The sequence below is a fragment of the Bos javanicus genome, chromosome 6, assembly GCF_032452875.1.
Source record: "Bos javanicus breed banteng chromosome 6, ARS-OSU_banteng_1.0, whole genome shotgun sequence".
Classification (NCBI taxonomy): Eukaryota; Metazoa; Chordata; class Mammalia; order Artiodactyla; family Bovidae; genus Bos; species Bos javanicus.
In genome coordinates, this window is record NC_083873.1 from 101,129,397 (window position 1) to 101,154,506 (window position 25,110).

A 25,110-nucleotide genomic window follows, 5' to 3' on the forward strand; every position below is an offset into this window, starting at 1 on the left:
TGACTGATTCAGGATCACTAAAAAAACTTCAAGTCTACAGATGTAAATGAAAATAAATAAATAAAAACCCTAACTTTAGGAAAAGCCAGACAGATTTTCATTTTACCCTCTGGGTAGCCATATTTTGAGCCTTACCAACCTGAGTTATAAAAAGTGACCTTGAAAAGGACACACTACAGATTCTCAAACATTATTTTGGAAAAGAATGACCCAGAGAGAGATCTCAAGGTCCAGATGCCCAGACCCCAATGGCTCTCATTCTGATTTAAAAGGATTGAGGATACCTAGGAATCTGCATTTCGGGCAAATCCCCAGATAATCCTCATATGCATTCTTATACACATGGTGTTCTAACCACAGCTTGAGACATGGTAGACAGACAATGGGCTGCAGAAGTGTGGGTTGGAGGAAAATTGCTTCTTTATAGTGACATGCCTCCGTTTTCTAATATATGAAATGGAGACAAAAATTAACATCAAGGCAATACTTGGAGAAGCATATTAGTTCTGACTCAGCTCAACAGGTCTTACTTACACTGTTCTGAAAAATATATTACTTTCTGGGGAATACATTTTATGTGTAAAATTAAAAATTTCCTATCGGCTAAAATGGGTCTGAAATTTTAGAACAGCCTAAAAAGTACATCCCTATACCTTTGCTTTGATGTCAAGAAAACTCTTGAGAGTCCCTTGAACAGCAAGGAGATCAAACCAGTCAATCCTAAAAGAAATCAACCCTGAATATTCATTGAAAGGACTAATGCTGAAGCTGAAGCTCCAATACTTTGGCCACGTGATGGGAAGAGACAACTCATTGGCAAAGACTTTGATCCTGGGAAAGATTTTTGAGGGCAGGAGGAGAAGGGGACGACAGAGGATGAGATGGTTGGATGGCATCACCAACTCGATGGACATGAGTTTGAGCAAACTCCAGGAGATAGTGAAAGACAGGGAAGCCTGGTGTGCTGCAGTCCATGATGTCACAAAGAGTAAGATGTAATTTAGCTACTGAACAACAATATTTTGATCCAGTTAAAACTCAAACACTGTGGAGTTGGATAACATACTACAGACATAGAGCGTTTGTATCATAGTATAAATTAAAGATCTTGCCGAGCCTGATTGTGGAAAGTGAAGAAAGAAAATAGTAGCTTGAGGGCATAAGAACAGGTAGAGTTGGAAAAGCAAAGTACAGACTCAGAGGAGTTCACCTAAGGCAAGCCCTGAACTTACAGATGGCAAATTAGCTACTTATTTTCAGCAACTGAAAAGATTTTCCCAAGTCCAGAAAGAAGTCAGCCCTCCAAAGTTCTGGGCATCTATTTAGCTATGGTAGCTCCTAACATTTCTATATTTTGATGCAGTTCTTATATATTATGGTGGCTTGACAAGACTGATAACCATTGTTTTACAGTACTTTTCAAATGTCTGTCGAATGACATAGGACTATCCTGACTTTGACCATATGCTTATAACACCTGTGTTTGATTTTCTGATATTTTTCCTTAAATTTTTTTCACTGTTTTTATTTTTGATCAATTTCATTGTAAAAGGAACTTGATATTTTTCCCCCTAAAAAGCAGCATCACTTGCTACAAATACAAGGTTAATATAGCACAAGTGCAATGTCCACGAAGCATCTTATTAAATGCTATCTGAATATAGCTGCTTTGGGAAAACTCTGACCCTTGGAACCTCTGTTTATTTCATGAAAGTGAAGATTGGCAGGTGCCAGAAGCACTTGAGAACTTCTCTCATCCCCAACTGGTACTTCCACTTGATATAATAGTCAGGAATAGCAAATCAAAAATGGACTTGTGTTGCTACTGTGTTATTTGTTATCACTTCATGTCCTGCCCATGTGGCACTTGATTTGGAAGTGCCTCTTGATGAGGGTGAAAACAGATAATGAAAAAGCTGGCTTTAAACCCAACATTCCAAAAACTATGACCATGGCATCTGGTCCCTTCATTTCATGGCAAATAGATGGGGGAAAGTGGAAACAGTGACAAATTTTATTTTCTTGGGCTCCAAAATTGTTATGGATAAGGACTGCAGCCGTGAAATTAAAAGATGCTTGCTTCTTGGAAGAAAAGACAAACCTAGACAGAATATTAAAAAGCAAAGACATCACATTGCCAACAAAGGTCTATATAGTCAAAGCTATGATTTTTCCCATTGTCACATACGGATGTGAGAATTGGACCATGACAAAGGCCGAGTACCAAAGAATCAATGCTTTTGAATTGTGATGCTAGAGAAGACTCTTGAGAGTCCGTTGGATTGCCAGGAGATCAAACCAGTCCATCCTAAAGGAAATCAACCCTGAATATTTATTGGAAGGACTGATGCTGAAGCTGAAGCTCCAGTACTTTGGCCATCTGATGTGAAAAGCCAGTGCATTTGGAAAAAACCCTGATGCTGAGAAAGACTGAAGGTAGGAGGAGAAGGGGGTGACAGAGGATGAGATGGTTGGATGGCATCACGGATTTAATGGACAAGAGTTTGCGCGAACTCTAGGAGATAGAGAAGAACAGGGAAGCCTGGTATGTTTCAGTCCACGGGGTTGCAAAGAGTCTGACATGATTTAGTGACTGGACAACAACCACACTTTGGGAAATACAGTCCACTCTTCGCCAGTACTGACAGCCCTACTTCCTTGAATGTTTGGCTTCATATCTAATGTGAACCATGGGTATAACTTGCAAGAGTCTCATGAAACCCTCTTGTAAACATACCAAGGTCTGAAAAATTAATGAGCTTCAGGGAAAATGTTTCATATGTGGAAAATACTTGCTCAAATGATACTTACTAAATACTTTATGTAAGACAGATTGCTAGCTGGAAATCTGTCGTGTTCCATTATGCTTACTCTCTTGGTAATGTATTTTAAAAGTACATCTGAAGCGGGGGACCTGAATTTCTCTTTCCTTTCATTTTAATTTTGAATAAATTTAAGCTCACTTCCACTAACCTGATTGAGTGATGAAAAAAAAATAGCCAATTAACCAAGAACTTTCCAAGTATTTGGCATATCTGTCAGTTGGCATCTGTGTACTTATTTGTAAGAAACAGTGGAGGAATAAGAGTTCAGACTTTGATGAGAAGCAGGCACCATTTACTTCATATGTTAACAATCTGAGACTAGTTGCTTCTCCAAATTCCTAGTGTCCTTGTATGTAAAATGGAAATAATCCCGAACAACCCCCTCAATTGGATTCGTGCACTTAAAAATAAAAGAGAGTGGAACAAAACCACCAGGAATAAATGGTACAATATGAAGAAGGCATTTAGCATATTTATTATCATTTAAGTATCATGACATTGATGATGATGGTTTTAACATTCTGGGCTTCCCAGGTGGCGCTGCTGCTGCTAAGTCGCTTCAGTCGTGTCCGACTCTGTGCGACCCCATAGTCGGCAGCCCGCTAGGCTGCCCTGTCCCTGGGATTCTCCAGGCAAGAACACTGGTGGTAAAGAACCCTCCTACCAATGCAGGAGACATAAGAGACACAGGTTTGATATTTGGGTCAAGAAGATCCCCTGGAGGAGGGCATGGCGATCCACTCCAGTATGCTTGCTTGCAGAATTCCATAGACAGAGGAGCCTAGCGGGCTGTGGTCCATGGGGTCGCAAAGAGTTGGACACAACTGAAGTGACTTAGCATGTATAGCATGCACGCGTGACAAGGAAAAGTAATATGCCTGAACACATAAATACAGAAATTGTGCTTAACTATGAACTCTTCAGTGTTTTTAATACAGAATATCTTCTTTTAAGTTTTGAAATCTCCATAGCGATTCCTACTGAAACAGATAAGTATAAGGTCTTATATTCTGAAAATATGTTTTTGTGTGTCTTGTAAGTCAGATTGCAAATATTCTTGCAGGAGTTTGGTGAAAGTACATCCCTTAAAGGTATATATTTTGTGAAATAAATGTATTGAGTTACATTTTACATATCATGCAATTTGCCCATTTCAAGGCAGTGATTTTTAACAGATTTCCCACGTTATGCAGCTGTTACCATGTATCAGTTTTAGAACATTCTCTTCACTCAAATAGCATTTCTTGTACCCTTATTGTTATTCCTAGCTGCCCTTCCTCCCCAGCAGTCACTAATGTACTTTCTGTCTCTATAGATTTTCCCTTTTTTGGACATTTTGTATAAATAGAATTATTCAATATATGGTCTCTTGCATCCAGCTTTTTTCACTTAAACATAATGCTTTTGAACTTCATCCATATTTCAGCAAATATCAGCAGTTTATTGCTTTGCATTCATGAATAGAACTTCAGTTTGTGGAAATAGTACAGCTTGTTTATTCATTTATCAGTTGGTAGATATTTCAGTTGCTTCTGCTTTTTGGCTTTTAGAAGTAATATTGTGAATATGCATTTTGCATGGACATGTTTGCATTTCTCTTTGGTGCACACCTACAAGTGAAATTGCTAGGCTTTATCTGTGTTGAACATTTGGGTAATTGCCAAACTGTTTTCCAAAATGGCTGCGACATTTTATATTTCCACTAGCAATGTATGAGTGTTTCATTTTTTTATCCTAGCCATTCTAGTGAATGTGGAATGGTATCTAATTGCTGTTGTAGTTTGCATTTCCTTGATGACACTGATTCTGTGTATCATTTTATATGTGTATGAGCCATTCTTTAAATACATCTTATAAGGCATACAGTTTTTTATTTTTCTGATTATCTTGATAATTTATTATAAGGAAATGGTTGAAAAATTGCTAAAGAAACAAGATTGTATTCTGGGAATTAAGGTAAACATCTGTGAACTATAGAAAGCCTACATATACATAGTCATGATGATCTCACTGTTGATATTCACTTAAAAATCTATATTTGTAAAGCAAAACTCTGCGTGTGTAACTAAAACATGAGCTCAAAGAAAGTAGAGAATTTTAAGACTCTTGATGATCTTTTTTCCCCTAACATCTACAACAGTGTCTGACACAATGTAGACATTCAATAAATCTTTGTCCTTCACTATCTCCTGGAGTTTGTTGAAACTCTTGTCCATTGAGTTGTTGATGCCATCCAAATATTTCATCCTCTGTCACCCTCTTCTCCTCCTGCCCTAGCCTAGGTACCCAACTAACACAAATACTATATACACTGTAATAAGTTTATAATACTTTTAACACAAATAATACTTTAAAAAACACACACAAAAAAGAAAACATTTTTAATCTTACAGTACAGTACCTTGATGAGTTCAGTAGTACAGTGTAACAGCTGGCCTACAGGGACTGGTGTTGAGCGAACAGGCAAAAAGAGTTACTGACTCGGGGAGGGAGAAAGGGGTGGGAGATGGTAGAGCTGAAGGATGGGCAGCAATACGAAATGGAGGGCAAGCTGTGATTTCTCTCATGCCTGGCATTGGGCTTCCCAGGTGGCTCAGTGGTAAAGAATCTGCCTGCCAATGCAAGAGATGTGTGTTTGATCCCTGGGTTGGGAAGATCCCTGGAGGAGGAAATGGCAACCCTCTCCAATATTTTTGCCTGGAGAATGCTTGGACAGCAGACCCTGGCAGGTTACAGTCCATGAGGTCACAAAGAGTTGAACACAACTTATCAGGCACACACTGACATGGATGGAATACGTGTTTGCATCTTTGAAAGTTCACAACTCAAAGAGCTGTAATATAGGGGATTTACTGTATATGTGGTAGTAAAGTATCCTTTCCAACAAAGAGCTGAATAACATTTTAGTGTGAGATCCACAATAAGTATATAATTGGATTCTTTTAAAACTTTTTCTTTTTTCCCTCAATATATATGTGTGTGATCAGACACTCAGTCATATCTGACTCTTTGCAACCCCATGGACTGTGATGTTGGCTTCTGCTGTCCATGGAATTTTCCAGGCAAAAGTACTGGTGTGGGTTGCCATTTCCTCCTCCAAGGGATCTTCCTGATCCAGGGATTGAACCCATGTCTCCTGCATCTCCTGCATTGGCAGGTAAATTCTTTACCGCTGAGCCACCTGGGAAGCCCCAACTGGGATGGTATCATTTAGCTCACATTTGGAGAATGCTTTTGTGTTGTAATAAAAGACCACTGAAGTGTCCAAAGGAGGGACAAGTTTTGAGTGGATTTGAACACTTTTGGTGTTGATTTTGTAGATTCACATGGATATACCAAAAAATCCATTTAAGTTCCTTTTAAGACTATGAATTATAGATTCAGCAATGTAAAACTAAACCTTTATTCATCTCCTTTATAATGCACAAAGATTTTTTTCCCCTACATTATTGACTTTATTAGAAGAAAATAAGAATTCTGGAAAAGAATGTTTGCCTCCTTTATTGTTTATCCTAGAGTCAGATCATCAAAATCTTCCAAAATTTTGGTTTCCCTGGTGGTTCGGGGGTTAACTAACATTCTGGGCCTCCAGTGCACGTGCTGCATCCCTGGTTGGAAAACTGAGATCCCACAGGCCTTGCCACTCAGCCCCCCTCCTCCAAAAGTTCCCAAAATTATGATGGTTACAAAAATACATGAGCAACATGCAAAAGAGTCAGTGTTGAAGACACATTAATAAGAAAAAAAAAGTTATATTAAGGAAACTTTGGTTGCTATTTAGTTTTCAATAACTAGAAAAATTATGTGTGATACTTAGTTCTGGTTTTTTTATTTAAAAATGAAAATATTGAATTATGTACATGAATTTTAAATGCTGTTGGGGGAGTTTTAAAAGATATTTTTAGCATATGCCCATCAGCATCAGAACATCAATAATCCTTCTCTGGAACATTCTTGATTGCATAATCTGAAATCTCTCAGAAAAAAAAAAAAAAGATTATTTGTTGAATGTATTATGATGATGACATTTCCTTTGTTTCTCCTGAAATTCCATCTGTGGAGTTTAGTAAAGGGAAAAATATGTAGGCAGACAACATAAAATTGTAAAGTAACTAAATACAGCTGTAACTTCTCTATCTTAGCTAAGGCAAGTTCATTAACTGTTTGCCAGGATTTTGAAGACCACATGAAACTGAAATTACAGCTCATAATGCTTCAAGTACTGAGTACAGTTGAAGCCAGCCGGAGCTATGTGACAGTCTCAGGTACATACAGGTACTAATGTCAAGATATGGATGCTGGTAGCGTTGTATAAACCCTCTATGAAAGAATACTTCATGTCTGTACATGGGAGTCAAATGTTAGGAAAGATGGCATACCCCATTTTAAACAAGAAATGTGAGATCATCATTCATATCTCACTGCTGCTAAGTCACTTCAGTCGTGTCCGACTCTGTGCGACTCCATAGACGGCAGCCCACCAGGCTTCCCGTCCCTGGGATTCTCCAGGCAAGAACACTGGAGTGGGTTGCCATTTCCTTCTCCAATGTATGAAAGTGAAAAGTGAAAGTGAAGTCGCTGGGTTGTGACTCGTATCGACCCCATGGACTGCAGCATACCAGGCTCCTCCATCCATGGGATTTTCTAGGCAAGAGTATTGGAGTGGCTTGCCATTGCCTTCTCCATCACATCTCACTAGATAATTACATAATCATAGTATACTTTAGTTCAGTTCAGTTCAATCACTCAGTCAGTCATGTCCGACTCTTTGTCACCCTATGGACTGCAGCATGCCAGGCCTCCCTGTCCATCACCAACTCCCAGAATTTACTCAAACTCATGTCCATTGAGTCAGTGATGTCGTCCAACCATCTCATCCTCTGTCATCCCATTCTCCTCGCGCCTTCAATCTTTCCGAGCATCACGGTCTTTTCAAATGAGTCAACTCGTCACATCAGGTGGCCAAAGTATTGGAGTTTCAGCTTCAACATCAGTCCTTCCAATGAACACCCAGGACTGATCTCTTTTAGGATGGACTGGTTGGATCTCCTTGCAGTCCAAGGGACTCTCAAGAGTCTTCTCCAACACAACAGTTCAAAAGCATCAATTCTTCGGCACTCAGCTTTCTTTATAGTCCGACTCTCACAGTCATACATGACCACTGGAAAAACTATAGCCTTAAGTAGACAATCTTTGTTGGCAAAGTAATGTCTCTGCTTTTTAATATGCTGTCTAGGTTGGTCTTAACTTTCCTTCCAAGGAGTAAGCATCTTTTAATTTCATGGCTGCAGTCACCATCTGAAGTGATTGTGGAGCCCCAAAAAATAAAGTCTGACAATGTTACCACTGTTTATCCATCTATTTGCCATGAAGTGATGGGACCAGATGCCATGATCTTAGTTTTCTGAATATTGAACTTTAAGCCAACTTTTCTCTCTCCTCTTTCAGTTTCATCAAGAGGCTCTTTAGTTCTTCTTCACTTTCTGCCATAAGGTTGGTGTCATCTGCATATCTGAGGTTATTGATATTTCTCCCAGCAATCTTGGTTCCAGCTTGTGCTTCTTCCAGTCCAGCGTTTCTCATGATGTACCCTGCATATAAGTTAAATAAACAGGGTGACAATATACAGCCTTGATGTACTCCTTTTCCTATTTGGAACCAGTCTGTTGTTCCATGTCCAGTTCTAACTGTTGCTTCCTGACCTGCATACAGATTTCTCAAGAGGAAGGTCAGGTGATCAGGTATTCCCATCTCTCTCAGAATTTTCCACAGTTTATTGGGATCCACACAGTCAAAGACTTTGGTATAGTCAATAAAGCAGAAATTGATGTTTTTCTGGAACTCTCTTGCTTTTTCTATGATCCAGCAAATGTTGGCAATTTGATCTCTGGTTCATCTGCCTTTCCTAAAACCAGTTTGAACATCTGGAAGTTCACAGTTTATGTATTGCTGAAGCCTGGCTTGGAAAGTTTTAAGCATTACTTTACTAGTGTGTGAGATGAGTGCAGTTGTGCAGTAGTTTGAGCATTCTTTGCCTTTGTCAAGCATTGGAATGAAAACTGATCTTTTCCAGTCCTGTGGCCACTTCTCTGAGTTTTCCAGATTTGCTGGCATATTGAGTGCAGCACTTTCACAGCATCATCTTTTAGGATTTGAAATAGCTCAACTGGAATTCCATCACCTGCACTAGCTTTGTTCATAGTGATGCTTCCTAAGGCCCACTTGACTTCACATTCCAGGATGTCTGGCTATAGGTGATTCGGCCGTTAAGATCTCTTTTGTACAGTTCTACTGTGTATTCTTCCCACCTCTTCTTAATATCTTCTGCTTCTGTTAGGTCCTTACCATTTCTGTCCTTTATTGAGCCCATTTTTGCATGAAATGTTCCCTTGGTATCTCTAATTTTCTTGAAGAGATCTCTAGTCTTTCCCATTCTATTGTTTTCCTCTATTCTTTGCACTGATCACTGAGGAAGGCTTTCTTTTTTATTATTTTATTTTATTTTAAAACTTTACAATATTGTATTGGTTTTGCCAAATATCGAAATGAATCTGCCACAGGTATACATGTGTTCCCCATCCTGAACCCTCCTCCCTCCTCCCTCCCCGTACCATCCCTCTGGGTCATCCCAGTGCACCAGCCCCAAGCATCCAGTATCATGCATCGAACCTGGACTGGCGACTCGTTTCATACATGATAGTATACACGTTTCAATGCCATTCTCCCAAATCATCCCACCCTCTCCCTCTCCCACAGAGTCCATAAGACTGTTCCATACATCAGTGTCTCTTTTGCTGTCTCATATACAGGGTTATTGTTACCATCTTTCTAAATTCCATATATATGTGTTAGTATACTGTATTGGTGTTTTTCTTTCTGGCTTACTTCACTCTGTATAATAGGCTCCAGTTTCATCCACCTGATTAGAACTGATTCAAATGTATTCTTTTTAATGGCTGAGTAATACTCCATTGTGTATATGTACCACTGCTTTCTTATCCATTCATCTGCTGATGGACATCTAGGTTGCTTCCATGTTCTGGCTATCATAAACAGTGCTGCAATGAACATTGGGGTACATGTGTCTCTTTCCCTTCTGGTTTCCTCAGTGTGTATGCCCAGCAGTGGGATTGCTGGATCATAAGGCAGTTGTATTTCCAGTTTTTTAAGGAATCTCCACACTGTTCTCCATAGTGGCTGTACTAGTTTGCATTCCCACCAACAGTGTAAGAGGGTTCCCTTTTCTTACATCTCCTTGCTATTCTTTGGAACTCTGCATTCAAATGGGTATATCTTTCCTTTTCTCCCCTGCTTTTCATTTCTTTTCACAGCTATTTGTAAGGCCTCCTCAGTCAGCTATTTTGCTTTTTTGCGTTTCTTTTTCTTGGGGATAGTCTTGCTTAGCAAATATATGTTATTCCTTCCAGTTTTTTTTTTTTTTTTTTCCTGAGCCATTCCTGAGGGATATGTGAAGTGAACAAGAAGTATCTTAGTCCACTTCTTTCAAGCTGTAGTCACATAATCCAATGAATAATAAGTGCAGTTTGTTAAGTATAATTTTAAAATATCTGTCGATGAGTTTTCTTGTGTCACTTACTATGAGTGCTTTCTTTATATCCACCTGAAAATAGGTCATCTGAATTGACAATAATTTTCCAATTTTTTAAATCATTCGTGCATTTCCTGGCATATATTTCACACTTCATGAATTTAAGAAATCATATTTCACAGAACAGCCAGAGAAAGTATTAACGCGTGGATATTACTCCATCGTGACTCCCACCTAAATTAGAAATGCCTATGTTTATTAAAAATCGTAGCAAACTAACTACTTCTTCCATTGGCAACAATAGATGCTCTGTGCAATGTCAAAGGCTAGAGCTTTCTCCTGAGACAATTCTGAATAAATATAATAAAGTTCTGGCACTGAGAGAAAACAAAATCCAACACGCATAGTCAATCAGGGAGAGTCTTGATTCATTTTCGTCATACCATAAAACCAATTGGATATTTCGTCAAAAACTCTATGAATAACACCTTAGACTAACACAATGTTACATGTCAAGTATATCTCCATAAAAATAAACTAAACAAATATGTTTTCAGTTACAAAATTAATCAACATGGATATTAAAATGAATGAATATGGCCCTGGTGACGTGGGATTCAAGGTTCAATGTTATATCCAAATTTAACTTAGAAGTAACATTCCAACACAAATGGTGCACCCTTGTACTAGAAATAATGTTGTGTGTGTGTGCTCAGTCGTGCCTAACTCCTTGCAACTCAGAGTTAAGTATAACAAATAATTTTCCTAGTTATTGAAAACTAACCACCAAAGTTTCCTTACTATAACTTTGTTTTCTTATTAATGTCTTCAACACCGACTGGTTTTACATGTTGCTTATTTGCATATGTAGTACCTTAATGTGTATGTAGTATGTATATATATGTATATATAGTATGTAAATACACATGCAGAATCTCTGTGGTTTGCAAACAGACTATCTCTAATCATATCATTGGTGACCTTCAAATAATTCTTTAGGTTAATACTTATTCTAAGGAATTGTATACATTATAAATATGAATAGAGTCTTAGTTTAATAAAATCTTTGTGACTCTTTGACCTCAGATTTATTTTCTATGGGAAAAATGTATGGGAACATTTTTTTCATAGCATATGACAAGAGTTTGTATGGTATTCATGTCATTTATGGGGCTTCCCAGGTGGCGCAGTAGTAAAGAATCCACCTGCCAGTGCATGAGATGCAACAGACGTGGGTTTGATCCCTGGTTCAGGAAGATCCTCTGGAGAAGGAAATGGCAACCCCCTCCAGTATTCTTGCCTGGAAAATTCCATGGACAGAGGAGTCTGGTGACCTACAGTCCATGGGATCACAAAGAGTTGGACATGATTGAGCACGAGCGCATGCACACACGCGTGCACACACACACACACACACACAAAATGTCATTTATAGTAAAAGGATGCACCATGAGTGTTTGAATGTTACTTCCAAGTTAACTTTGGACATAACATTGGACCTTGGATCCCAAGTCATAAGAGCCATATTAACTCATTTTACTATATATGTTAATTAATTTTGTAACTGAAAACACCTTTTTAAATTTATTTTTATTGAGATGTAATTGACATAAAACATGTTGTAAGTTTAAGGCATGCAGTGTTTGTTAAATATAACATAGATGTGTGTGTGTGTGCGTGCCCGTGCGCACGCTAAGTTGCTGCAATCGTGTCCAATTCTTTGCAACCCCATAGACTGTAGCCCACCAGGTCCCTCTGTCCATGGGATTCTTCAGGCAAGAATACTGGAGTGCGTTGCCGTGTCCTTCTCCAGGGGATCTTCCTGATTAGGGGACTGAAACCCTGACTCATGGGTCTCCTGTATTGGCAGGGGGGTCCTTTACCACTAGCGCCACCTGGGGAGCCCATAACATATATATCACAGCATGATTGCTGTTGTAGTGTTCACTAGCACCTCACCAGGTCAATTCAGTTCAGTCGTTCAGTCCAGCCCGACTCTGCGACCCCACGAACTGCAGCACGTCAGGCCTCCCTGTCCATCACCAACTCCTGGAGTTTACCCAGACTCATGTCCATTAAGTCGGTGATGACATCCAACCATCTCATCCTCTGTCATTCCCTTCTCCTCCTGCCCTCAATCTTTTCCAGCATCAGGGTCTTTTCCAATGAGTCAATTCTTCGCATCAGGTGGCCAAAGTATTGGAGTTTCAGCTTCAACATCAGTCCTTCTAATGAACACCCAGGACTAATCTCCTTTAGGATGGACTGGTTGGATCTCCTTGCAGTCCAAGGGACTCTTGAGTCTTCTCTAACACCACAGTTTAAAAGCATCAATTCTTTGGCACTCAGCTCACTTCATAGACCAACTCTCACATCCATGCATGACCACTGGAAAAACCATAGCCTTGACTAGACGGACCTTTGTTGGCAAAGTAATGTCTCTGCTTTTGAATATGCTGTCTAGGTTGGTCATAGCTTTCCCTCCAAGGAGTAAGCACCTTTTAATTTCATGGCTGCAATCACCATCTGCAGTGATTGTGGAGCCCAAAAAATAAAGTCTGCCACTGCTTCCACTATTTCTCCATCTATTTGCCATGAACTGATGGGACCAGATACCATGATCTTAGTTTTCTGAATATTAGGCTTTAAACCAACTTTTTCTGTCTCCTCTTTCACTTTCATGAAGAGGCACTTTACTTCTTTGCTTTCTGCTGTAAGGGTGGTGTCATCTGCATATCTGAGGTTATTGATATTTCTTCCAGCAATCTTGATTCCAGCTTGTGCTTCCTCCAGCCCAGTGTTTCTCATGATGTACTCTACATATAAGTTAAATAAGCAGGGTGACAATATACAGCCTTGATGTACTCCTTGTCCTATTTGGAACCAATGTGTTGTTCTATGTCCAGTTCTAACTGTTGCTTCCTCACCTGCATACAGATTTCTCAAGAGGCAGTTCAGGTGATCTGGCATTCCCATCTCTTTCAGAATTTTCTACAGTTTATTGTGATCCACACAGTCAGAGGCTTTGGCATAGTCAATAAAGCAGAAATTGATGTTTTTCTGAAACTCTCTTGCTTTTTCAGTGATCCAGCGAATGTTGGCAATTTGATCTCTGGTTCCTCTGCCTTTTCTAAAACCAGCTTGAACATCTGGAAGTGCATGGTTCACGCATTGCCGAAACCTGGCTTGGAGAATTTTGAGCATTACTTTACTAGCGTGTGAGATGAGTGCAATTGTGCGGTAATTTGAGCATTCTTTGGCATTACCTTTCTTTGGGATTGGAATGAAAACTGACCTTTTCTAGTCCTATGGCCACTGCTGAGTTTTCCAAATTTGCTGATCTACCAGGTCACATGATTATAACTTTTTTTTTTAGTGAGAACAATTAAGGTGTAGTCTCTTGGCAAACTTGGCATTAATAATACAATATTGTTGACTGAATTCACTATGCTGTGTGTTAGATGTCCAGAACTTCTCTACTATTAGCAATTTAAGGTTTATTTAGGTTTTTTGTTTTTATTATTGTTGGAATTGAAAGCCTATTTATGAATATGGTAGCCTTTTTAAAATAGAGTTATATTGTTGTAATATTGCTGTGGGGAAATGTCTCTGAATATTCTACACAAAGCCTTTTGAATGTCTAATTTGCATTAGCCTTTCCACTCCAGTGAAATGACCTTGGTGCTATAATGGAAAACATTGGATTTTTTTAGTCTAAATTTTTAACTTACTTAGAGAAATAAGAGTGTGGCTATTTATAAAGTGAAGCAATGTTCTCAAACACTAATGCAAACTGACTAAATGATGCCACCTCTAATGACTTGCCTATAAAATATGTATGTATGTTTCTCTGTGATATGTATTTATCTTATATTCTTAAACATCCTTCCTTTGTATTCAAATGTAGTATTCAAAAGCTATGCATGAGCGCATTCTAAGTCACTTCAGTCCTGTCCAAACCTTTGTGACCCTATGGACCTTCCAGGCTCCTCTGTCCATGCGATTCTCCAGGCAAGAATACTGAAGTGGGTTGCCGTTTCCTCCTCCAGGGGATCTTCCTGACCCAGGGATCGAACCTGTATCTCTTATGTCTTCTGCATTGGCAGGCAGGTTCCTGACCACTAGCACCACCTGGGAAGGCCTCAAAAGCTATATGACAAGGCATTTTACTTGTCACTTATTATGTATTTGGCAAAATGATTATCACTTATATATGTGTGTTTGGGGTCTAGGGTGGGAAGACAGGCTTATAGCAAAAAAGACCAGTGCTGTTATATTAATGGAAGTGAGTGATATGATCTTGAACTTGAGTAGTGTCAATAAAGAGGGAATGGATTCATAAGGTACGACATCAGAATATATAGGATCCAGTTATTAGCATTTTTCAAACTTTCCAGATGGTTCCAAACTGCAGCTCAGTCTGAGAATCACTAGTCAGTCACTCTTAGATATAGAGTCTCAGGAAAAGCAAAATTTAGGTTGACTTCCAGGTTTCTTGCTTGTTTGTATGCATGATGATGCCATTCATCATTGAGAAAATGGTAAAGAAAGAATTTTATTGCAAGATTTTTGCTGTTATCCAGCTTTGTTTATACAGAGTTCAGAGACGGTATGGGATGTCTAAGAATTCAGTGGAAAAGTCTGGTATGGAGATGTATACTCATAATCATTGTGGAGAAGTGATGATTGGCCTGGATTTAGCCAGGGTGTGTACATAGAAAATAACACTTAGAGGCCAGTAGAGGGAAAAAGGCTTGGGGGCTGATTAGTAAGCAATGATGGCCAGAGAAGGAGAAGGCGAGTGAGGTGGCAAAAAATGAATGAAATTAGAGACTTACCCATGGGAAATATTTGCCAGAAATAGCAATCAAGGAATATCCATGAATTTTTTTCTCATGTAGAGATATAGCTATTTTCATTTGAGTGGTCTATTATGTGGAATCATCAAGCTCAGATTTCTCAAAGTAATATCTTCCTACACCTACACTCAGAGTATTGCACATGTGTGTGCATACGTGTGTATGGTATGTTGGGTTGTATATCATGCTGTCAAATATTCTTGTTATCTGATTTGTTGTTGTTTAGTTGCAGTCATGTCTGACTCTTAGTGACCGCATGGACTGCAGCACACCAGGCTCCCCTGTCCTTCACCATGTCCCAGAGCCTGCTCAAACTCATGTCCATTGAGTGATGCTATCCAACTATCTCGTCCATTGTAGTCCCTTTCTCCTCCTGCCTTCAGTCTTTCCCAGCATCTGGGTCTTTTCTAATGAGTCAGCCCTTTGCATCAGGTGGCCAAAGTATTGGGGCTTCAGCTTCAGCATTAGTCCTTCTAATGAATATTCAGGATTAATTTCCAGACTAGCTAACATTTTAAGGGAGGAGTCTATACACACATAAGTAATCACATATGTGTAAGTAATTTAGAAGTAGGAAAAAAATGTCAACATGACAGTTTGGTTTGAGCATGAACAACATCTCCCATCACCATCCCTCCTACCTTTGTCATCAGGAACACTGGGGAGATGAGTATGTAATTAGTCAGCTCTAATGGATGGTAGAGTAGCCAGATTTTAACATATGACATTACACATTAGAATTGCCTCCTTATTTGGAAGTTTTCCACCTCAAGTACATATTGTTTATTAAGAATCAACCTTGAGAGTAGAGGAGCTCTTTAAAAAATTTCAATGCCCAAGCTTCACTTAGTCTAATTTAATCAGAATATATAAAAACCAATCATCAGTGTTTTTAAAAAGCTTTCCGGGGACTCCAGTGAACAACCAAGGCTGAGAATCATTTTCTTCTGTGTCACATTGGTTAATCTGGCAACATTTCCATAAACCCACATTATCTAAAAGCATGTTTCTGTCTTTCTGATGATATTTTATTACCTAGGACTCTGTCAATACCTTCATGGTTTTATAAGTAAGCTCCCCAGATGCAGATTTGGGAGTTACATTACAGCTTCCCAAGTGGCTCAGTGATAAAGGATCCACCTGCCAATACAGGAGATGCTAGAGATACAGGTTCAACCCCTGGGGTGGAAGATCCCCTGGAGGAGGAAATGGCAACCCACTTCAGTGTTCTTGCCTGGGAAATCCCATGGACAGAGAAGTCTGTCGGCTATGGTCCACGGGGTCGCAAAGAGTCGGACACAGCTGAGACACTGAGCAGGCTCGAATGCACGCAGGCTGCCTTAATAGAACACCACACACGGGGTGGTTTAAGCAACAAACATTTATTTTCTCACAGTTCTGGAGGCTGACAGTCGAAGACCAGGATACCAGCATGAGTGGGCTCTGGTGAAGACTCTCTTTTTGGCTTTTAGATGGCCACATTCTCACCCTGTACTCATCTGGCCTTTCCTCTTGCATGTGCACAAGAGCAAGTGGAGTTGGAAGCAAGCTTACCTGTGTCTTTTATTATAAAGACCCTAATCCCATCAAACCAGAGTCCCACCCTCATGACCTCATCTAACCCTAATTACCTCCCAAAGGTCCCATCTCGAAACGTCATCACATCGGAGGTTGAGATTTCAACATATGAATTTGGGGGAAACGTGTTCAGTCCATACAAGGGTCGTCATGCAGTTCTCTGCCATCGTCGCTTTTAAGCCTGGAGGCTTCTTGGAGACAAGTACTAATTCAGTGTGGTCCAGACGGATAAAACTGTCCTTTGGTGTTGTATGTAATTCAGCAGTGACTCTTACATAACTACAGTGAGGCGAGACAGTTTAACCAGATTCAGATTTCACTGCCAAAAAGCATACTGGTATCTGGTTATGATAGATACATTTAAAAAAAAGAAAAGCTAGAACAGAACCAGACTTTTCTTGTAAATGTTTAGTTTGGAACTGCCTGCTGCCTTTGGACTCACTTTTCCATGTCCTGGTGAATTTGGCGCACAGAACAGCGTGTAGTTTTAGACAGTTTGTTGGCAGGCTTCATCTTGGTAATGCTCCTGAATGTTTCAGTCTCATATACGTTCTCCCTGTGACTTGATGGGCATTACATTATTTTTTCTTAATTCCAAGCAGATCTTAGGTCATCTCACTATATGTGTTGCAAAGAACTTTGCAATAAGTGTAATAAATTTCCTGTGTGGGTACACTGGAAATTCATTTTAGTCACTTAAATTATGATGTGTTCTGTATCCACAGTGAAAAATTCCCACTTCTAATTTTGAGGCTTAAAAGTTTTAAGGTTTTGATCTGTGTGGTATTATACTTGTAATCACTGTGGCATTCTCCTTTTCTGTGTGCATGATTCTGTTTATCAGGGAAGGTGGAAGTGGGGTTAGAGGATGAGCAAGAGGGATTGTTGTCAGATTCCTTTATCCCAGATTAGTCAAAGGCCTATATTGTACATAGATTATAAATAAACAAGCAAATTCTGGGAAGTATAAAAAGCTTCTTACAACCACACACCTGGCAGGGACTTTTCACCTGGAATATACAGAAAAAGTTTAAGTCAAATAAATGAAGCATGGTATGGAAACGTGTTGATGGTGATGAAAGTGAAAAGTGAAAGTCGCTCAGTCGTGTCCGATTCTTTTCAACCCCATGGATTATACAGTCCATGGAATTCTCCAGGCTAGAATACTGGAGTGGGTGGCCTTTCCCTTCTCCAGGGGATCTTCCTAACACAGAGACTGAATCCAGGTCTCCCTCATTGCGGGCGGATTCTTTACCAGCTGAGCCAGAAGGGAAGCCCAAGAATAATAGAGTGGGTAGCCTATCCCTTCTCCAGCAGATCTTCCTAACCCAGGAATCAAACCAGGATCTCTTGCATTGCAGGTGGATTCTTTACCAACTGAGCTATCAGGGAAGTTGATGGTAATGGGTTAGCAATATATGCCCAAGGGGGACAAAAAAGATCTATGTTGTTCATGTCTGTTATACCTAGAATGGGGTGAAAGGCAGTAGACACTGTAGGTGTTCAAGAACTATTTGGTGAGTGAATGATAGAGCAATCTCAAAATGACCAAAGGAAGACCTGCAAGGATGTAAAATTGGGTCCTTTATAGAAAGTCACATGGAAATCAGGCTCGATTTTAAAAAACACCACAGAATCCAGAATTAAAGTCCAAGTCCAATCTAAGGTGAAACAAACTCCATCTGTTGAGCAATTAAGGGGCATATGCTACAGAGCATCTTCTGGCCTGATAGCTCTTTCACTCGGGATCCCTGGGCCTGCCATGGTCTTTTTGCTTTCACTGGATATGACGTGCACAATTTTTAATTTCTGAAAACAGATTTTACCACCAGGTGAGTGAAAAAGACCTGAGGTCTGGGTAATGAATTTACATTAGCACATAGTTTTGAATTTCTCCCGAGTGTGTGATTTTTAAACCACCCAAACCCCCACCTTGGGACTGCCTTAGTGGTCCGGTAAAAAAATGAACCTGCCAATGTGGAAGACGTGGGTTCGATCCCTGGTGGGAGAAGATCCACATGCCGCAGGGTAACTAAGCCCATGTGCCACGGTTACTGAAGCCCAAACTCCAAAGCCCGAACTCGAAAGCAACAAGAGACGTCTCCGCCGTGAGAAGCCTGAGCGCTGCAACTGGAGAGTAGCCCCTGCTCGCCACAACTAGAGAAAGCTCATGTGCAGCAGTGAGACCCAGGGCAGCCAAAAATAAATAAATAAAATATTTTTCAAAAGAGCTTCTTTAAAAAAAAAACCAAAACCCCTCATATCTCAGTGATTAGCCCCAATTTGCTTTCTGTGCAGTTTCCTGTTTGTTTACCCAAGTGGAGTTTAAAAGGACCCACTCACTGGGCTACTCTGAGGACCTGAGACAGGGACAGATGTGTATAAGTGTGTGCTGCTGCTATTGTTACTATTATTATTACTACTACTATTATTAACCAGTTTAGGGATTTTAACTCCCTATTGTATATCGACTCTTGTTCTAATACAGTCCATTCACTTTGTTGTAAGACATGATATATTTCTCTGAGGCAAAGAGTGTATCGCATGAGGTACTTTGAGCAATTAACGCATACCATGGATATGTACTTAACTGACTGTACATATTAAAGCAAATATTAATTAGGCAAAATAGGGGCTTTTCAGTAAGAGATATAAGGCTGCAGAGTTAGATGCAGGAGGTAGCTATTTGTAGAATGGATATACAAAGAGATTTTTCAGAGAAATATCAGATTTCCCCTTGCAGTGAGTAGCCTACTGGCAGTTAAGGAGGATGGACTGGGATCCTCTTGAGGTGAACTGGAACTGACAAACATGTTCCAGTCTTCCTGAAACAATTGTTTTCTTCCATTCAGTGGGAAAGTGAAAGTCACTCAGTCGTGTTCAACTCTTGGTGACCCCATGGACTATACAGTCCATGGAATTGTCCAGGCCAGAATACTAGAGTGGGTAGCCTTTCCCTTCTCCAGGGGATCATCCCAACCCAGGGATCGAACCCAGGTCTCCTGCATGTGGCTCTCCTCGAGCCACAAGGGAAGTTCAGTGGGAAAAGGACAAAGCTAAAAATGAGAGCACAATGCAAAGGGAGAAGTCTCTATTTCTACAAAATAACCTAAATTTAGCAAAGCATCTCAAAAAGTCATAAATTTTTAAGTTGTTGCCTTTAAGCAAAAAAAAAAAAAATGTAATAGCCTTTACTAACTGAAATAAAAAATAACATATTTGTCATTTTTTTCTTACCATTTTTATATAACTAGCAGAGTATAGGTATATACTTATAATGCTGGAAACTAATTAACGTATCACTTTAGGGAAGGAATAAAATAGTTATCCCGCTTCACATCTCTTATCTTGATTCATAGCTCAGATATTTCTATTCCTGGAGCATTACTGCAGCTTTGGTGCTAAGAAAATTGCTGGTGGGTGAAGAATGATTCTGCGCTGTTTCATCCTTCACAGTTTTCACACCATTGCCATTAGTCTGACTTTGCTTTCGCGCCACCTACTGTTCAAAGGTCCTCACTGCTACAGCTCAACTTTATCGTGGAAACACAAAAAGATGTCTTCAAAATGTATTTCTTGTTTATCATTATTGTCTCATGTATTTATTGCATTTAATTCACATTTTTATATATTCTATTTATATGAGCCTATAAATTATACTTGATATACTCCACATATTGAAATTACGCACATGGGCTCAGTGGCTCTGGTGTGTGCACCTCTTTCTGACCTCATAGACTGTACACACCAGGCTCCTCTGTTCATGGAATTACCCAGGCAAGTATGTTGGAGTGGATTGCCGTTTGCTTCTCTAGGGGATATTCTGTACACAGGGATCAAATCCAAGTCTCTTATGTCTCCCTCACTGGCAGATGGATTCTTTACCATTGAGCTACCTGGGAAGCCCCATTGAACTTATACTTATTTTATATTATTTTGGTATCTTTGCTGTGCTTTTTCTCTAATGCTACTAGAAGGAGCATTAACTTTGAAGGCAACACAACCCAACAACCCAGTCACGGATTGGATTGGATTAGAGTGGACTAGATATGAATAGAATCATAAAATGGAAATCCTTAATTGCAATAATAGATGTCACTGCATATCCTGCCCCAGGTTGTGGTTCTGTTAATGCTCGTGACTGAGCTTTCAAGTGTCTGGTGCTTTACTGCATATCTAGAGGCAGGAAGAAACACAAGCTGGAATCAAGATTTCCGGGAGAAATATCAATAACCTCAGATATGAAGATGACACCACCCTTATGGCAGAAAGTGAAGAGGAACTAAAAAGCCTCTTGATGAAAGTGAAAGGGGAGAGTGAAAAAGTTGGCTTAAAGCTCAACATTCAGAAAATGAAGATCATGGCATCTGGTCCCATCACTTCATGGGAAATAGATGGGGAAACAGTGGAAACAGTGTCAGACTTTATTTTGGGGGGCTCCAAAATCACTACAGATGGTGACTGCAGCCATGAAATTAAAAGACGCTTACTCCTTGGAAGAAAAGTTATGACCAACCTAGATAGCATATTGAAAAGCAGAGACATTACTTTGCCAACCAAGGTCCATCTAGTCAAGGCTATGGTTTTTCCAGTGGTCATGTATGGATGTGAGAGTTGGACTGTGAAGAAAGCTGAGCGCCGAAGAATTGATGCTTTTGAACTGTGGTGTTTGAGAAGACTCTTGAGAGTCCCTTGGACTGCAAGGAGATCCAACTAGTCCATTCTAAAGGAGATCAGCCCTGGGATTTCTTTGGAAGGAATGATGCTAAAGCTGAAACTCCAGTACTTTGGCCACCTCATGTGAAGAGTTGACTCATTGGAAAAGACTCTGATGCTGAGAGGGATTGGGGGCAGGAGGAGAAGGGGATGACAGAGGATGAGATGGCTGGATGGCATCACCGACTCGATGGACGTGAGTCTGAGTGAACTCTGGGAGTTGGTGATGGACAGGGAGGCCTGGCATGCTGCGATTCATAGGGTCGCAGAGAGTCGGACATGACTGAGCGACTGAACTGAACTGAGAGAAACACAGAGGGGCTTTGGACTGTATGAAATAGAGTAATTTACCAGAAAAGAAAAAAAAAAACACTAGTGTCTTTTATTTTGCTTTACCATTAAGACTATTTTATGTATATCTTTTCAAAAAATATTTTGGAAAGTATTTTTAGGAATAAGTGAACTTGAACACAGTTTTCAAGATGTCCCAGAAACATGATTTTTATTTTCTTTACTAGCCTTTAAGATGGTTTCTACATTGTCTATTAGAAACTTAATAGAAAAAAAAATCATTTCTGTAATTATGAAAAGAATAAAATTGGTTAAAGACATGTCCTATGAGAACACCCCCATCATTTTAGCATCTGTAAAATGGTTGACAGTATATGCTACTTGCCCCAACTGGCTCTGATGTTAAAATGGAAAACCTCAGCCCTTGCCCTGTCTAATTCTGAGGTAGGTGAAGTCCCGTGATCTTTGAAGATGCTCCCTTCTGCTCGGACTTCATCCTCTGACCTCTGTTCTCCCTTAGCTTATTGTCAGTTTCCCACTTTGGGCTCTGTTTACCTGCCTTGCTTTAATCAGAATGGCTTCTTTTATTCTTCATTCTCAGTTCATTCTTACACTCTCTCACATCTTAGCCTCAACATCACTTCCTCAGAGAAGCCCTTCAATTCCTGAATTAGTCTTTTATTGCTATTAGATGGCACCCAATACTTTTCCTTATTATCATTCACACACTTTGCAGTTAGATACTTGTGTTATTGACTTTATTTTTCTGGGCTCCAAAATCACTGCAGATGGTGATTGCAGCCATGAAATTAAGATGCTTACTCCTTGGAAGGAAAGTTATGACCAACCTAGACAGCATATTAAAAAGCAGAGACATCACTTTGTCAACAAAGGTCTGTCTAGTTGAGGCTGTGGTTTTTCCAGTGGTCATGTATGGATGTGAGAGTTGGACTATAAAGACAACTGAGTGCCAAAGAATTGATGCTTTTGAACTGTGGTGTTAGAGAAGACTCAAGAGTCCCTTGGACTGCAAGGAGATCCAACCAGTCCATCCTAAAGGAAATCAGTCCTGGGTGTTCAGTGGAAGGACTGATGTTGAAGCTGGAACTCCAATACTTTGGCCACCTGATGCGAAGAGCTGACTCATTTGAAAAGACCCTGATGTTGGGAAAGATTGAGGGCAGGAGGAGAAGGGAATGACAGAGGATGAGATGGTTGGATGGCATCACAGACTCAATGGACATGGGTTTGGGTAAACTCCGGGAGTTGGTGATGGACAGGGAGGCCTGGTGTGCTGCGGTTCATGGGGTCGCAAAGAGTCGGACACGACTAAGCGACTGAACTGACTGACTGACTTGTGTTATTAGGGCTTTCCAGGTGGCACTAGCAGGAAAGAACCCACCTGCCCATGCAGGAGACATAAGAGACATGGGTTTGATCCCTGGGTAGGGAAGATCCCCTGGAGGAGGGCATGGCAACCCACTCTAGTATTCTTGCCTGGAGAATCCCATGGACAGAGGAGCCTGGCGGGCTACGATCCTTTGGGTTGTGAAGAGTCGGACACAACTTAAGGGACTTAGCCTGCATGCACCTGTGTTACCTACTTTCTGTCTCCTGCTCCCACCAGATTATAAATTATAAGCAGGCTAGAATATTCCTTAGGGTCCTAGCCATTGTGTTTTCTGTAATTTCCATTACAGAATAGATGCGGGGGAAATAGTTGAGGAAATCAAGCTGAGAGTCCAAAATTGAGAACTGAGATGCCCATTGTTTCAGTCCATGTAGAACTGTGACGTCAACTCTGCTTCTATGTCACCCTTGGGGCAAGAGAATAGTCATGGAGGCAGGAAGTCCCAGGGCCTGGATCCCAGCTTCTGAAGGAAGACCTTTCAGCGACTCATCACTTCCCGAAGCAGAGTCACGGAGTGCAGTGTTTGTTCCCACAGCTTACAGAATCCCTGGTCTTGCTCGCCACCGCTCTTCCCACTTCCTGGGAATCAACTGACCTTTCCCCCTCCCCCTGACCACCACCTCTCCTTCCCATGCTCCTTTTCCCCACCAGCCCCCAAGAAGCAAAGCAAAAGGAAACCAAAAAATCCCCAAAACAAACAACTGCCTCTTCCTATCTCTGCTCTCAGCCATCTTCATGGATTAACAGGGATACAGAGAAAAAAATATAAATTAATATTTCAGGAGATTATCCTGTTACTCTGGTATTCGGCAGAAAATAAAAATAAATTTTGCACATTACACAGAGGACACGTTGAATTTTCAGTGCTTATTTTTGTAGCACCTCCCTTTGCTTTCTAAAAGACTCTAAGGATTCGCAGCTATCTTAGATTATTAGACAAGCAATCATGCTGAGAACAACCATCTTTAAAATGAACTTTTTAAAAAAGCTAGAACATGCCGTACTAAACTTTATGTGTCTATAACCAATCACCAATGTCTTCTAGAGAATAAGAAATGAATTTAGGATCCAGAGATAATTAATTTTATATTAATTAATATACACATAGGGCTTTCCCAGTGGCTCAGTGGTAAAGAATCTGCCTGAAATACAGGAGGTGTGGAGACAGAGCTTTGATCTCTGGGTCAGGAAGATCCCCTGGAGTAGGAAATGGCAACCCATGCCAGTATTCTTGCCTGGGAAATTCCATGGACAGAGGAATCTGGTGGGACAGGGATCGCAAAGTGTTGGAGATAACTGATCACACACATATGTAGACTGGGCATTTGGGGTATGCTGCATTATGTTTTATTTAAAATCTGGTACATATATTCTCATTGTTTTATGAAAGTAACATTCTTGCTTAACATCAGATACACACAAAATATGAGTGTTTACACTTTTGAATATTTTCAAACCACACTGAGGATTCCAAGTCCCTCTAGGTCCTTCTCTTCCCCACCTGTAGTAGCATCTAATAGGCGTTACCTAAGTATGTGCCTCTTGAAAGCTGGATTGACTAATTTAATTGCCAACAGAATACAGAAGTCTGACTCTTAGATGTATATTTGATGAAAAATGAATCAAATAGTATAAACTTCACTCCATAAAAAATCTCCATACTTCTATCCCCACAGCAACACAGATGTACACACAGTGGCATCACTTCTTAAACTGTATCTCCGAGAACTCCCAGAACCGGTTATTCCTTATGCCAAGTATGAAGACTTCTTGTCCTGTGCCAAACTGCTCAGTAAAGAAGAGGAAGCTGTAAGTCAATGCAACTATTTCTTAAAATGCTATTATTTGGGGGGTTTGTCAGTGTTCCTTGTCTTTAACCTG

At 40.1% G+C, this 25,110-nt stretch overlaps 1 protein-coding gene across 9 annotated transcripts in view; it reads left to right on the forward strand.

The window, feature by feature from the left end:
• ARHGAP24 (Rho GTPase activating protein 24) overlaps positions 1 to 25,110 on the forward strand; it is a 914,624-nt gene that overhangs the window by 873,073 nt on the left and 16,441 nt on the right. For all 9 annotated transcript variants that reach the window (XM_061420700.1, XM_061420698.1, XM_061420701.1 and 6 more), the window contains one exon: positions 24,906 to 25,038. In XM_061420700.1, the coding sequence (XP_061276684.1) occupies positions 24,906 to 25,038 (133 nt within the window). The remainder of the gene's footprint in view (positions 1 to 24,905; positions 25,039 to 25,110) is intronic.